Source organism: Anolis carolinensis, chromosome 2 (assembly GCF_035594765.1).
Source record: "Anolis carolinensis isolate JA03-04 chromosome 2, rAnoCar3.1.pri, whole genome shotgun sequence".
Classification (NCBI taxonomy): Eukaryota; Metazoa; Chordata; class Lepidosauria; order Squamata; family Dactyloidae; genus Anolis; species Anolis carolinensis.
In genome coordinates this window covers 145,295,182-145,311,524 of record NC_085842.1, presented here as the reverse complement: position 1 = coordinate 145,311,524, position 16,343 = coordinate 145,295,182, and the positions used below count along the sequence as shown (strand labels likewise).

Here is a 16,343-nt window from a genome sequence, read left to right as displayed (position 1 = left end):
CCTGACACGAAAAAAAAACCAAACGTATTTATACATGGCCCTCATCATGTTTCCTCTCAGTCTTCACTCCTGCAGGGACCCCACCCATTTGTCAGTGAGCAGCACTACTTTGGCAGAGAAGGCTCAAGATTTTGTAGTACTCCCAACTCTCATGATTTTGTAGCATAGATCAGTGGTTCTCAACCTGAGTCCCCATATATTTTTGGCCTTCAACTCCCAGAAATCGTAACAGCTGATAAACTGGCCAAAAACATGTGGGGACCCCAGGTTGAGCCATGGCAGTTCAAGAGGGGTCATCTGTTTATTTTGCCTTTTGGAGTGATGATAAGATGGAGCTGTTGAAGAAACAGGATAGGAGTAGAACCCCTCCCACGCTGAAGCAGACACACTTTGAAGGTCAACAGTGCAGCCCCTAACTTCCGGAAGGGAGGGTACTTTGGAGCAGGGTCTCTGGGTTGGGAGGGCAGGGGAGATGTCTCTTGGAGGCAAGGAGGGACCCAGCCACATAGTTATGCCTCTGTTTGTAGTCTGTCTGTATGATTTTCTTACAGCAGCTGAGGATATAATCAATGATTTCGTTGGTTTCCTTGCACAGTCTGCATTTTGGGTCATTAGCTGATTTTTCGATCTTGGCCTTAATTGCATTTGTTCTGATGGCTTGCTTCTGGGCTGCAAGGATCAGGCCTTCTGTCTCCTTCTTCAGGGTCCCATTCATGAGCCATAGCCAGGTCTTCTCCTTATCAGCTTTTCCTTCAGTTTTGTCAAGGAACTTTCCATGCAGTGCTTTGTTGTTGTTGTTGTTGTTGTTGTTGTTGTTGTTAGCATAATTATTATTATTATCATCATCATCATCATCAGTGGTGATCGGCACACTGGGTGCAGTGCCTAAAGACCTTGGCCAGCACCTGAAAACTATAGAAGCTGACAAAATTACCATCTTTCAGCTGCACAGGGCCACCCTAGTCAGATCTGCATGCATTATTCACCTAGAAATCACATAGTCCTAGACACTTGGGAAGTGTCCTGCGCGTGATCCAATACAACAGCCAGCTTGTTCGCTGTGTACAAATCCTATTGTGTATCAAATAATAATAATATTTATTTATAGGCCTCCCTATCTCTCCGAAGGGACTCAGGGTGGCTTCCAGGCAAAGAGACAAACATTCAGCGCCTTGGTGATAAACACATAAATAAAAAACATCAACATCAAAGGTATCATCAATATAAACTCATAAATTACAAACCAGAAAAATAAAATTAATAGTTAAATAGTATATCTCAACATACATATTAGCTCCATAAAACCAACATTAACAAGATGCATAATATGAGTAAGCACTTGGATCTTCTTCTGTTCCTCCGCGTGTGAGAGTAGCCTTTTCCCACATCAGGACTGTATGCTCTGCAGGGGAGCTTTGGTTGCTTCCTTGAGCTGGACAAATGCCTACACTTCATATCCTCATTCAACCTCTCCAATTCTTTATAAGCAGAGGTACCGTTTGAGCATGAAAGGCTCACTCACAGACAGGAATGCAAGTCAGTTTATTTGTTCATTAGTAAAATGTTTATTTTCTTTCTTATTTCCAGGGATCTTAGGCAGGGTAATATCTATAAACAGATTTAAAACAAGTCTTAATAACTACATGTCTATGATGATATCTCAGGTGAGATTGTTTCAGTATTGGACTGGGACTCAGGATATCCAGGTGCTAGCCTTCTCTGACACATAAAATTATCTGGGTGATCTTAAATATTCGATAAGATGCCACATTGAGGTGGGGTCAAGTTTGCTTTCTGCTGCTCTGGAGATTAGAACACAATGGAGCAATGGATTCAAATTGCAGGAAAAGGGATGCAATCTAAACATTGAGAAGAACTTCCTGATGGTAAGAGCTACTTGAAGTTTTTAAGCAGAGACTGTCAGCCATCTGTCAAGAGTGGCAGAATGAGGTTGGGCTGGATGGCCCTTGTGGTCCCTTCCAACTCTGTGATTCTATCTCAATTGGACTTATGAGATACCTTTCAGCACCAGCAGGATCACAGAATAAAGTAGTGGGGAAGAAAGGGACAGTGAGGAGCTAAGCATGCCATAAAGAAATTATAGTAGTAGTTTGAGTGTTGGATTAGGACTTTGGGAGACCAGTGTTTTAATCTCTGCTTAGCTCTGGAAACCCACTGGGTGACCTTGGAAAAGTCTCGTTCTCTTAGACTCATCAGAAAGCAAAGGCAAACCTTCTCTGAATAAACCTTGCTGAGAAAGCTCCATGATAGATTCATTCTAGGGATTGTTGGAAATGACTTGAAGGCACACAGCAACAACATAAACGCATGACCTTTTGACCATTGGAGAAAAAAGTTGGGATCCAACTGTAAGTAATGAATAAAAATGAATCTGAGTTTCAGAGTTTCTGCCCTTTGAGGTGAGAAACATTTCTCTCACCTGTAAACATTTTGTGGATTACCTTGAAAAAGTACTGCCTTATCTCTGGTGAGTGAGAGTACAGTTATTTTTAAAAGTCACCTTGAGGAAGGAGGAGGTGAATCCCCATTGCTGTTTTGAAAGTTGCTGAGAAACAGTTTAAAACTCCAACTTAGACAACAAGGAAGTGTATGGTAAAGCTGGGCAGTTGTCCAGCTTAATCTGTAAAAGGGAGGACATTGATGCTTCTTGGGGCGTTTCCTGTCAAAACCCTGGACTGGAAAAATGGCCTCAGTGATCATTTTTTAAATTGCCATATGTTTTTTAAATGCCCTTTCCATTGTTTTATGTATGCATTTATAAAACAGAAAAAATGTTTCAATTCTTTAAAAAAATGTGTGAGATTTTCACTGAACTTTGTTTTAAGTTGTTCATAAGCTGGTTTTGGTCATATCCTGGGAGAAAGGTGCAATATAAATTAAATAAGTAAGTAAGATAAATAAGAAATTTGCTCCCTCAAATGAAATATCTCTTGATTATCCAAAGCTTTAGCATTTTAGAAAGTGAGATGTTGAAAATTGTTTACATTTAGTGTGTTTGTGTCCTCTGGGTAACTTTGCTTACCCCTTTCCTTTGAATGCCTAAGTTGTATTTCTGTATGTTCAACGGAAATTTTAAGTAATTGCAATGCTTAAAACTTGAGGAGTGAAGGAAAATTTAATTTGAGTGTGTGGAAAAGCAAGACTCAGCAGTAGTACAGTTTTAGTTGTTCCCAGTCCCTGGCCTCAGGATACAGCTTTCTGGCCTCAGTTTAATCCTTTGTTGTTTGTGTGTATATATGTATGGGGCAAAGAGATCACTAAGAGAACACCAGCAAACTCTGGATGGAGGCTGGAAGTCCAATGCTGCACCACACAAGATGGACTGGGGTTAGGTTCCAGGAGCACCTGCAATAAGTGAAAATCTGCGAAGTAGGAACGCTATATTTATTATAATATTTATACTTTATTTTAGTAGTTACACACTATTTTAAGTCTTTATCAACCAATCGTGTGTTGATAAATCGCCTCCTTCTCGTCCCGTTGCCACTTGGGCTCCTTTTCTCTCCCTTTGGCTTCTCCTTCCTCCCTTCCTTAGGCTGTAAATTGTAATTTTTTATGATTTATAATAGTCTTCTAGAGTTTATTGAAAAACCACAAAACAGCGAATCTGCAAAAAGTGAACCACAAAGTAGTGAGGGAACACTATTTCCTTTGAACCTGGGTGCCAGATGTGTAAAGAGTCTCAAGGAAGGGCACAAGTTGCAAGTGGACTGAAACAATTCTGGGATGTTTGAATGGGAAAATCCTTTGAGAGAGCTTTTTTTTTCGTGTCAGGAGCAACCGGAGTTGCTTCTGGAGTGAGAGAATTGGCCGTCTGCAAGGACGTTGCCCAGGGGACGCCTGGATGTTTTGATGTTTTTACTATCCTTGTGGGAGGCTTCTCTCATGTCCCCGCATGGAGCTGGAGCTGATAGAGGGAGCTCATCCACACTCTCCCCAGGTGGGATTCGAACCTGGCAGCTTTCAGGTCAGCAACCCAACCTTCAAGTCACTTAGTCCACTACGCCATCTGGGGGCTCTTTGAGAGAGCTGAGAGAGCCAGATAAAGAGTTGGGAGGGGACTGAGGACAACCCCTGCTCCCAGTGAAAAGGGAGAAGCCAGGCTCTTCCCCCTGCAAACACTTAACAGAAGCTTGCCAGAGCCCTTGTTTGGCTCACCCTGCACTCTACACTGTTGACTTAAATACATTTTTACACAGACATTGTGCTGTGACACACTCAAGATTGGTCCCAGCCATTAAGTTACAAGAGCATATTCAGTGCTTCAACTGTGCATCCTAAGAAGAGCATCAGTTCAGCAGACATGAGCTCCTCTTCAAAGAACTGGGCAGAGCTGCTTGCTTTGAGGAGGTCTGTGTCTATCTCTGCAACAAAAACCAAGCTAAGATGGTTTGTCTCATCTATCAAGAACCAAAACCTGTGCCCTGAAGATATTTGTTGGTACCTGTGCTACAGTCCGTTTACTTGGCTGAGGACTTGTTGAGCTTAAATCAAGTCCTTTCCCTCTACTTGAGATGCTCTAGGTACTGTATGTTTGACAGGTCATGCAAGTGGGGGCATTAGAGGTATGGTATCCCTTCCCTACTCCCCTTGGGAAGAGATATTATAGAGCAATGGTTCTGAACCTGTGGGTCCCCAGATGTTTTGGCCTTCAACTTCCAGAAATTCTAACAGCTGGTAAACTGGCTGGGATTTCTGGGAGTTGTAGGCCAAAACACCTGGGGACCTACAGGTTGAGAACCACTGCCATAGAGTACAGACTCTATAATGGGTGGGCAGAATTCCTATTTGTGAAGGTAATGCCCTGCTGATCGGGGCAAAATCAAGGCTCCTCCCCAGAAGTTACATTCCTGTGGCCAGCCCTCTGAATGGGCGTGAGGCTTAATCCTCTTCTTCACTGCCATATAATCCAGTATCTGAGCCCAGATTATCTGATATGAACTGGATTATATGTGGGTCTATTAATCTTGACTGAAAGGTTGGCGGTTCGAATCTGGGGAATGGGGTGAGCTCCCACTGTTAGCCCTGGCTTCTGCCAACCTAACAGTTCGAAAACATGCAAATGTGAGTAGATCAATAGGTACCACTTCAGTAGGCGCTCCATGCAGTCATGCTGGCCACATGACCTTGGAGGTGTCTACGGACAACGCTGACTCTTCAGCTTAGAAATAAAGATGAGCACCAACCCCCAGAGTCAGACACAAGATTTAATGTCAGGGAAAAACCTTTACCTTTTATAATCCTGTTCGAATCAGGTAATCTTAAATCAGAATCTGGATTATATGACCAATTGGTCAGGTAGATTGACTGAAACACAAGCACACACATGGAAATTGTGGATCAAAATTGTAAGGTCTTTGTGATTGTTGTGTGCTTTCAAGACATTTCCTATTTAACGAGATCCTAAATTGATCCTTTCACAGGGTTTTCTGAGGCCGAGAGTGTGTGAATTAGTCAAGGTCAGCCAATGGTTTTCTATGATTAATCAGAGGATTGGACCCTGATCTCCAGAGTCACAGTTTGACATGTAAACCTTTACACCACACTGGCTTTCTCACATCTCATCTGGTGCCAGTTGTTACTCTCAATAAGGTCAAATTTTTTTGATATGTAATATCTGTTCAGGGTTATTTCCCTAACAACATCATTGCTGGAGAAAGACTTAGGAATGTACCTTTCTTGGAGGGTAGGAGTTATTCTGTCTAGAATCCTAGAGTTGGAAGAGACCCCAAGTATTATTCAGTCCCAAACCTATTCAGCCATGCAAGAAGACATAATCAAAGCACTCTCGACAGATGGCCACCCATCCTGTGCTTAAAAACCTCCAGAGAAGGAGACTCAATTGTATTCCTAGCAGGTGATGAATGAAGATGGATAGCAAGAAAGAGGTAACAAGCCTGCCTGGTTAATCTAGGCACTGATTTCATTTCTGCAAGCCCCTACGACTTTGGCTTTCCCTGTTCACACTGATCGTCTTCTGCTCCTCTGTCCTGTTTCTATTGTCACCAAGATATTGGAATTAGATAGGATGAATGGAAACACTCTGTTCTGAGAAAGTACACAGTTTTGTCAATGGAAACTGTTTTCAGCTGTTTTTTTGTCTCTTAGTGCTTTTTACTTGGCAGAGTTTTAGAACTCAAACAAATGGACACATGCTGATATTATTGTCCTGATTACTGTTAATGGGTCTTTCTAATTTTGTCAGCTCTTTGTATACGTCCTGACCCAGTTCTGTATATACATACTTGCAATGCTCATATAGTCACTTGGATGGGACATAAATGATTGCTATAAGGTTTTTGTTGAAACGTATATATTTTAAATACCCAGGTTTGAGTTTCCTTCCTCTGTCACCAGAATTGTAGAAATAAATATTAATGTTAAAATTAAGCCATTAAAAACATTTGATAGAATTACTTTACTCCCCTTGTACTGTGGTTATAATTTTTTTTGGCTAAGGTTTGATAAAATGCTTAGATGATTCTTTTCAAGGATTAACAATGCACCCCACTTCTTTTAGTTTTATACTTTGTTAGGTAACTTGTAAAAACAAATATTTACCATTATGAATGCTGTTCCCTTAAAGAAGTGGGGTGTAAGTAAAAATGAAAGTAAGCTGTATGTTGGAGGCACAGTCAGTGAAAAGAAATTAATGCTTGGTCACCTTTTGAAAGGCTTGCACTTGCTTTCCTTGTAAGTGCAAATCTCTCAGAGGAATAAATATGAGATTCAAATTTAAAGTGTGTCAGGAATGAGAACCTTTAATTCTCCAGGTGTCTGGGTTTAGAGTGGGGAATATTAAAGCCAGATATTTGGAATTACAATTCCCATACCCTCTTATTACCACCTACAATCAAGCTGATGGGGCCAGTGGGTGAAAACATTTAACAAGCCAAAACACGGCAAGCCAAATGTCTCCAACTCCTGTTTTAGCTTCTCCAAATTACTCATTTCAGTTAGCAGTTCAGAGAATGACAGAAAATAGCAATCATTCAGTGATGCAGGAGGCAATATAAAGCTATAAGGTGCTTGTTCATTCCTGTTGTGAGTTAACTAAAGAGAACTGATCAGAGAAAAGGTTCAGATTTTCTTTTTCATTTTAGTTTTTCTACATCAGTTTCTCACCTTAATACATTTGGATGGTTCCTGTTCTAGGTAGTGGCACCTCTCTTGGTGAACCAGAAAAATCACCATAACTGGCCACATGTGGTGTCACAGGATGTCATCTACAATGTTTCTGCCCTGAAAAGCAGTGTGTTTATTGTGGTTGGTCAAGTGAAAGGCAAAACCTTGCTTCCCCTCCCTGCTGGCCCTGAACACAGCACTTACATAGATTTTGACAATGAGAAAACGTAAGTAACTATATTTAAGATAGTGTTATTGTCACATTTTTAAGGTATTTTCTTTGCGTGACACAGTATATTCAGGGCCCAAGAAGGAGCCACCAGTGGGCAAACTCTAGTGCACACACAGATCCGACAAGAGTCAAAGGAGTCATGTAAAGGATTTTATCTAGGGATTTCACGCTTCTCCCTGATTTTTTTGCTCCTGTCTGGCATAGGTCAGGTATTGTAGCTCCTCATGTTAGCTTATATTCTTGAACTTTGATAACTGGAATTTTTTTCTCCTGATTCAATTTCCTTCTTTTCTCTTTAGTTGAAAAAAGGCAGTTGTTATCTTCAGTAGTCTGAATTTTTTCCCCATTCATTATCTTTTCTTTTCCCTCCATCCTGCTCACCCTCTACTTCCTTCAATGGAAATGATTTAAGTTAACTGTAGCAGAAACAGAAGTTAAAAAAAATTACGATACAGCATGAGGATCAGTGACTGTAAAATTCAGATTACTTTGATATATTAAGGAGCTTTTTTTGCTTCCCTGGAATTTCAGATTATATGTTTAGTTCAGATTATATGTTTAGAGCCCAACCCTCTAATCTACTGCTATCAAACGGGAAGCAAATTAGTATGATAATATATTTGTTTTCTGCAGCAGTGAACTAGTGGATAAATCTATTATACACACAGTCGAAACAGCTGTTATTGAATGGACCCACCAGATCCAGGGTGTTTTGAAAAAAGACTCATCGGAGCTCCTTTTGCAAGGTCAAGATCCTCATCCAAAGGTGGAATTGGATTTTTGGAAAAACAGGTATAGTTGGCCCTCTGTATTGACAGATTCTGCATCCAGAGATTCAACCACCCACGGCTTGAAAATATTCCAATAAAATAAAATAAATCCAAAAAGTCAAACTTTGATTTTGCCATTTTATATAAAGGACACAATTTTACTATGCTATTGTAAACCAAACTGCAGCACATAGCAAGAGACCACGCTGTGGACTGAATGCCATAAAAAAAGGAAGAGCAACTGCTGCAAGAAGCTAGTTCCAGACTCAAAACATTTTAGTAGAGGTACTTATTGGTATTTTAAACACACACATACCACATGCCTTACAGAAAAGATGCATTTTAAAGTTGTCATCAATAAAACATACAAAAAGTTAACATGTAACTCATCCATCAATAGAATAAGAAACAACTTAAAAGGATATTGATTCAAAAGCAAAACAAAAGAAAAGCAAGGCAGTACAATGATTTAAAACCCTTTCTCTAAAAACATTCAGCTCCCAAAGGCTCATTGAAACAAGCAGAGATTTCATTTGTTGCGGGAAGGATGTCTTGGAGGGCATCCAGTGTAGCCTTTCAGGGAAGGGAGCTCCAAAGCCTGGGAGCAGCTACTTAGCGGCTGTTTCTCACGAGAGAAATCTGGGATACAATTGTGCAGCCATAGATTTTCCTGGAAAGCACCTGGATTGGAAACATCTTAAAACAGGGAACTTTCTTCCAGTGTTGGAATTATTTCAGGTCAAGAGTGCCAGCAATGAGAAAGAGGGAAGTTAAGTGGGAATGTTTTAACTAATAATCGAAACAATCTATTTGATAGCATTTGGATTGGAAGAGTGTTCTTTTAAACGATCAAGTTAATTTGCATTTACATTTGCATTAGTGCATCAAAAGTCATATCAACAGTGAACTAAACAGCCCTATCCACAACTGTACTTTTCCTACATTCTTGGTTTGAGCTTTATTTTAAAAAGATTTATGTATTCATGAGTCTCACAAAAAAAAATCCCTGATTTTTCTCTCTCCCTCTCTCCATTATGATTATGTCTCCTTGGTGCTTTCTTTATAGATCCTAGTAAAACTGCCACAGTTAAGTTCAAAATTCATTTTCCTGGGACAGATGACATGCTTCTATGTGAAGCCTGGTATAGCACACATGAGGACATCTGGCTGCTGAGACTACCATTTCTTTTAATTTACCCCTATGACTTGCAATCTAAGCCTTGTAATTCCTTTAGGGAATAGAAAAGGAACAAGAGGTAGTTGCGCAAAAAACCAAAAAAATTGGTTTGAGATGAAGAACCAGCTCAGTAATGTAAAAGTCACTAGTCCATTACCAACGTTACTAATTTAATTAATGTGGCCAGATTTTTAGGCATGTAGACATTTTTCTATCAGTTATTCATAGTTCAGTTCTATTCACACATAAGGACTAGTGCATGAGTTTTCTGAAATGCAAATCAGAGCTTAGTCTTACACCTGTTAATTCTGGATCTCAAAACTGGGAGATACACAGATAATTTTGTTTTGTTGCCTGATTAATTGAAATAAATATTTGCTCATAGTTTCATTTTATGTATGCTTCAGATGTGAGGATCTACAGTGCATCTACAACCAACTGAAAGCCAAGAGGATTTCAGCCATGGTGGAGCTGCTGAACAGAGTACAGAGCACTTACTATGCAGCATTTACATCCGTACTCAGCGATGTAGAAGCAGGTGAGTTTGGAAAAACGGTGTATAGTGTTTTAAGCATCAATCATTGTGTTTTATTGGCTCATCTTGATGGAGATCAGTTTTTCAAATTCTCTTGAAGTTAACTTTTTAATGAAGGATTGTTGAATCTTTAAAAGCCTTTCAAATTATACCATTGATGATACAGATCATAATGCAAGAATTGTCAGTATTTCATAATTCTTTCACGGCACCCTTTCTTTTAGTTTTTGGATTTATGGAGGGTTGTGATAAAAATGGCTACGGTGGTGCAGCGGGTTAAACCACTAACTGCAGAACTTGCTAATCAGAAGGTTGGCGGTTCAGATCCGCAGATGGGGTGAGCTCCCGTTGTTAGCCCCAGCTTCTGCCAACCTAGAAGTTTGAAAACATGCAAATGTGAGTAGATCAATAAGTACTGCTTCAGCAGGACAGTAACAGCACTCCATGCAGTTATGCTGGCCACATGACCTTGGAGGTGACTACGGATAATGCTGGCTCTTCATCTTAGAAATGGAGATGAGCACCAACCTCCAGAGTCAGACTCAACTAGACTTGATGTCAAGGGGAATACTTTACTTTAAATATGGTATCAGTGAGGTGAACATTAAGCTAAACTGAAATGAATTGCATGTACTCAGTATATGTTGAGCAGCTTGAAGTTTGCTTGAAGTCCTTGATAAAATAGTGAAGAGCAGAGACATCACACTGGCAACGAAGGTCCGCATGGTTAAAGCAATGGTATTCTCTGTAGTAACCTATGGTTGTGAGAGCTGGGCCATAAGCAAAGCAAAGCTGAGCAAAGGAAGAAAGATGCTTTTGAATTTTGGTGCTGGAGGAAAATCCTGTGAGTGCCTTGGACCGCAAGAAGATCCAACCAGTCTATACTCCAAGAAATAATGCCCGGTTGCCCACTGGAGGGAAGGATATTACAGGAAAAGATGAAGTATTTTGGCCACATCATGAGGAGACAGGAAAGCTTGGAAAAGATCATGATGCTGGGGAAAATGGAAGGAAAAAGGCTGACCAAGGGCAAGATGGATGGATGGTATCTTTGAAGTGACTGGCCTCACCTTCAAGGAACTGGGGGCGGCGATGACTGACAGAAAGCTCTGGCGTGGACTGGTCCATGAGGTCACGAAGAGTCGGAACTGTCTGAGTGAATGAAGAAGAAGATGGCTAAATCTAGATCCAATCTTGTGTATGCATGAAATACCTTTAAATTGGGTCAGTGACACTCAGAGAGAACCTTTCTTTAAAAGTTAACCATTCTGGACAAATTTGCTTATAAAGGGTACTTTTTTGTGCAAGTTTGGACACTCCCATGTTAGTCCCTTCTGTAACAGAGTTTTAGAAATGTCCATTATGATTGCTATGTTCTTATTGCCCCTGTGTCTACTTAGGAAGGTGTCCCATGTGTCTTGATATATCATTTTGTTATTGTTGGGTTTTCTTGCTTATTGTATCTTTTATATCAATTCATTAAAATACCTTTAAAGTTTTAGCACATGCAGTAAACAGAAGGATTTGTTTAGCAAGTGAACAAAAAAAGATGGTACATTAAAGGCAGAAACAGATTTTTGAGCAGTAGAAATGTTAAGCTTTTTAAATCTCTCAGTGGGAAGCTACACCATACTCTTTCCCTTTTTTGTGACAATAGTCTTCATTTTCATGTTTAAATAAGTACTTCCAAGAAAAAAAATCCAGTACTTATAATTTTTAGGTTTAAGGATTTGCTCTAGATTGTGTGATATAAAATGATAAAAAAATCATGCTTGTTATAACTGAAAATGCATATATTGAAGACATAAGTCTTGCAGAAACAAACAATAAATTTCTAAGCAAGTGTTTTTAATGCTCTATCTTAAGACACTTTACAAGTTTCGGTGTCTATTGTATTTCTATTTTCTTAATATACAGCTTTGGTTGAGGCCCAGGATATAAATGTGCACCTAAAGCCAATCCAGGGCCCTTTAGAGGAAACAGAGAATGTGGAATTTAATGAGGTGAAGCCACTGCTAAATCGTGTGCTTCATATGGTGTGTTTGATCTGGGCTACATCCAAATACTACAGCACACCTGCGAGGACAATTGTGCTGCTTCAGGAAATTTGCAGCCTCCTTATCCAGCAGGTAAGTCATGTAACAATTCTTTGCCATGCATTTTCTCTGGTGAATGGAGAACACAACCTATAGGCATTCCTTGCCACCACAGTTTGAGGGGAATCCTGTTTTCTAAGAGGCTGGTTTTTTTTTTAGAGAAATGATCACATCAGGTACTGTCCCATGACTGCCCTCTTCAACTTGGCAGCTGCAGGGAGTTGTAGTGAAACATAACAAGAAGGCTGAAAACCTGGAGAAGCTGCCATATAATCATGCAGTGATTGTCTCTGCACTGATCCTATCCAGTAGAATCCCATTGATTCAGTCGCACCAGGAATAGTTGCAGAACTTTCAACATTCAGGGAAGCAGGTGAGCACTTTGGAGAGCTCCTGGTGCCACTTACAGTTTCTTTTGTCAGTAGACAACAAGGGGAGATGTTCCTTCAAGGACCAACGGGAGCCATCTGAGGCCTTCTGAAGGTTTACTTTGCTGTAGGCTTGTTCACAAGCTGTACTTCTTAAATGTAATTTGCCTGTTTTTGTTGTCTTGAGCTTTTGAGGACTCAAAAGAAGATGCTCAAGCCATTAACATCACTGTCAAGGCAAATTTCCCTTCCTGTCCTGTGAGATCCAAGGATGGAGGTTCACGGTAGCAGGTCCCAGTGATGCTTTGGAGCCTATACATTGAAATCTCCACTCCCCACCTAGATAACATACTGTATCAGGCTATCACTTCGCTCATGTCCATCTGGTTCTCTAATTTCCATTACTAGTATTCTAGTTCAGCAGGAAGTAAGACAGCAAAGTACCTAAAAAATTCAAAGCATAATAGCATAGGAGTACTTTTGTTAAAGCAGTGAGATATCCATGGTGTTGATATAAACAAATCAGCATAAAGACAGTACAGAAAGGTTCCCTGTTTCTCTGCCCATCTGGGCAAATGTTGGAATTTCAAATTTATGAATGTTTTTTCTTTAGAGTATGGTTGGGCAAAGGACAGTTCTGAGACCTTGTATGTCCTAAAGGCTGTTTTGTGATCCTCTTCCCCTCCAGACTTCCCAGATTATCCTTTTTCTGGCCAAAAAAGGGTTCATTGCTTCTCTTGAAAGCCTCGGAGTTTCAAATTAGTTTTTATATAAATTTCTATCCTTGCCATATTGTTTGACATAAAACATCTGAGTCTTTAAAAAAAAAACCTGGAAGAGGGCTTTCATACACACACACACACAATTTTGACAACACGTGAGCCCCTAGAGCAAAGAGCTTTAGAGCAAGTAACACTATGTAACACAATTTTTGTTCCTGGGTTATAACTGTCATTTCATAATTGGTTCTATCTTAAAACATGGGCAAAGTATATTAAACTGCAAAAACATTTGTGGGACATCCTGCAGCACATTTTGCTATAGTTTTTCAATGAATATCTCATAGCACCTCAACCAATTCAACATAGTTTGTGGCAGCCACAAAAAACGAAATATCTGGATGTATCAACTACTTTCAAAGTAAGTACCACACAATTAAATGGGAAATAACACACTTTAATGCATACCACGATGCATGTGCTATGACATAGATAAAAGATTGGATATTACTGAACAAAGAAGACTTTTTAAATATAGAATGGAATGACTTAAGAGTAGGATGGCATGCCTATTTATGGTATGAAAGAGAAAAAAAGGAAAAAAAATGGCAATCATTTTGTGAGAGCATCCCTATTAAGAGTTTGGCAAAAATACAAAAAACGTCTTTATTCTAAAACACCTTTATGGATCTCCCCTATGGAAGCGCACCAGAGAAGACTTTTAGAATGGAGAAAATGGCCAACCTATAGAGATTTGTTAAATAAAAGTACAAATAATATTAAAACGTATGAGGAACTAAAACAAAAATTCCCTAATATTACTTGGTTACATTATATGCAAATCAAAGATTATTATAATCAAGATAAAAATTAGGTTTTAGTTGGGAAGAGGTGACTTGGGATAGGATTTTAAAATTAGAAAAGAAAGTAATATCAAATATTTATAATATATTACTTACCTGGTGGACTGAAATGGAACAGGTTAAAAATTGTATGATAAGGTCCATAAGGAATAAAACTGCTACCATCAGGGATTTTCTTACTGACCAGGGAGCTGACCTAGTGTGTATCACAGAAACTTGGATCCAAGAGGGGGACGAGATCCTACTCCAGGAAATAACATCTCCAGGTTATGTAATCACCAACCAGATGCGAACTGGGAAGCGGGGTGGGGTGGGGTGGCTATGCTCTCCCGAGAAAGCTTCTCTCTTAGGGCAGCTCCTGTACCGAACATCTCTGGCATCGAAAGTGTTGGTCTGGTGTGGGATTTTCCTGAGAGTATAGCCTTCCTGCTGGTGTACCATGCGCGCAGCGCACCAGCAGACAGCCTACCCCAGCTACTTGAGACGGTGTCGGAGTGGTCCTTGAGTTTCCCCAGACTTATCGTCTTGGGAGATTTCAATGTCCACGCTGATGCGGACTCTTGTTCATTAGCGGCTAAAGACCTAGTGTCCACCATGGAGACACTAGGACTCTCACTTTGTAGTACTGGGTACTTCAGCACAGGAATTCAAGTGACCCAAGTCTCTACTATAGAGGTTCCATGGTCGGATCACTGTGCCCTAAGAGTCCGGTTGGAGCATGCCTTCCCACCCGACAAGGGCGCCGAGCTGATCTGGGCTCGCCCAAGGAATCTTATGGAACCCAGTAGGTTCCGGAATGCTCTGAGAGATCTGGAGCCAGTCACCGACTCATGGAACACCAGGCTATCCAATGCACTCGATGAGATCGCCCCTAGATGCCCTCTCCAACCTTACCAAAACCGGTCTCCTTGGTTCACCGAGGAACTTTGACCGATGAAGCGAGAAAAGAGATGGCTAGAGAGCGTGTGGCGAGAACTCCGTGACGGAGTATCGAGATCAGCCTATAGGGCTTTCATGGAGTCCTATGAACATGCTATCATTGAAGCAAAGCGGGCATATTATGCCTCTCTGATAGCGTCTGCCAGCTCACGCTCGGCAAAATTGTTTAAAATTATTCGATCTTTAACAACGGTCCCTATCGTCCCAAAAAGTGATAATCAGGCCCTTTCAGCCGAGGCTTTTCAGAGCTATTTTACTGACAAGATCTCGCTACTACGCCGGGACCTTCCTGCCACAATCGACACAGTGAGAGAACTTGGGATGCCCACTCACTGGGCTCACCCTTGACCGGTGATTGAGAGGGCAGTAGCGGTGCAGCTGCAGCAGTTCCTAGATGACACAGCCGGACTGGATCCTTTCCAGTCCGGCTTCCGTGCGGGGCATGGCACAGAGACTGTATTGGTTTCCATCACGGATCACCTCCGATGCCAGCTTGACCAGGGCGGGTCGGTGCTGCTTGTGTTATTGGATCTCACAGCAGCATTTGACACAGTCGATCACAATCTTCTGACCCACCGCCTTGCCTTTGCCGGAATTAGGGGGACAGCTTTAAATTGGCTGGCCTCCTTTCTTCACAACCGTGGACAGCGAGTGGAGAGGGGAGGCCTGGTCTCTGAGAGGTCCCCTCTACATTGTGGGGTTCCTCAGGGGGCCATTCTCTCCCCTCTGTTGTTTAACATCTATAGGAGACCACTTGCTCACCTGGTCCGAGATTTCGGGCTCGAGTGTTATCAATATGCTGACGACACTCAGCTTGTGTTAAAGATGGAAGGCTGACCAGAGTCTGTACCCGACAGTTTTCATCAGTGCCTCGAGGCCATTATTGGATGCTTGCGTTCCAGTAGGTTGAGGGTGAATCCAGCAAAGACGGAGATCCTATGGCTGGGCCGACCGGGCAGTGGGGATATCCAGTTGCCAACCCTGGATGGCGAAGTGCTACGCCCGTCTTCACTAGTAACGAGTCTGGGTGTCCTCTTGGACTCTTCATTGACGATGGAGGCCCAGGTCTCCGCCGCTAGCAAAACTGCCTTTTTTTCATCTTCGGCAGGCTAGACAGCTAGCCCCCTATCTGTCTAGGGACAACCTGGCTACGGTGATCCAGGCTACAGTCATCTCGAGACTGGATTACTGTAACACCCTTTACATTGGCCTTCCTGTATCGGTGATCCGGAAGCTCAAATTGGTGCAAAATGCAGCTGCCCGGCTCCTTGCGGGAGTCCCAATAAGATGCCACATAACACCAATCTTACGGCAGCTGCACTGGTTACCAATTGAGCACCGGATCACTTTCAAAGTGATGGTGCTTACCTTCAAGGCCTTACATGGTCTAGGGCCAATGTACCTGAGGGACCGCCTCACTCCCTACAAACCCCAGAGATCCCTCCGTTCTGAGGACCAAGACCTGTTGGAAGTCCCCAGTTTTAAGACCTTGCGTCTA

The 16,343-nt window shown here is 41.4% G+C and overlaps 1 protein-coding gene across 6 annotated transcripts in view; it reads left to right on the top strand.

The window, feature by feature from the left end:
* dnah9 (dynein axonemal heavy chain 9) overlaps positions 1–16,343 on the top strand; it is a 302,000-nt gene that overhangs the window by 1,414 nt on the left and 284,243 nt on the right. For all 6 annotated transcript variants that reach the window (XR_010003878.1, XM_062973996.1, XM_062973995.1 and 3 more), the window contains exons 2-5: positions 7,177–7,373; positions 8,012–8,170; positions 9,733–9,863; positions 11,778–11,989. Coding sequence is in view for 5 of the 6 variants with exons in the window: in XM_062973996.1 (XP_062830066.1) it covers positions 7,177–7,373; positions 8,012–8,170; positions 9,733–9,863; positions 11,778–11,989 (699 nt within the window). In the remaining variant the exon portion in view is untranslated. The remainder of the gene's footprint in view (positions 1–7,176; positions 7,374–8,011; positions 8,171–9,732; positions 9,864–11,777; positions 11,990–16,343) is intronic.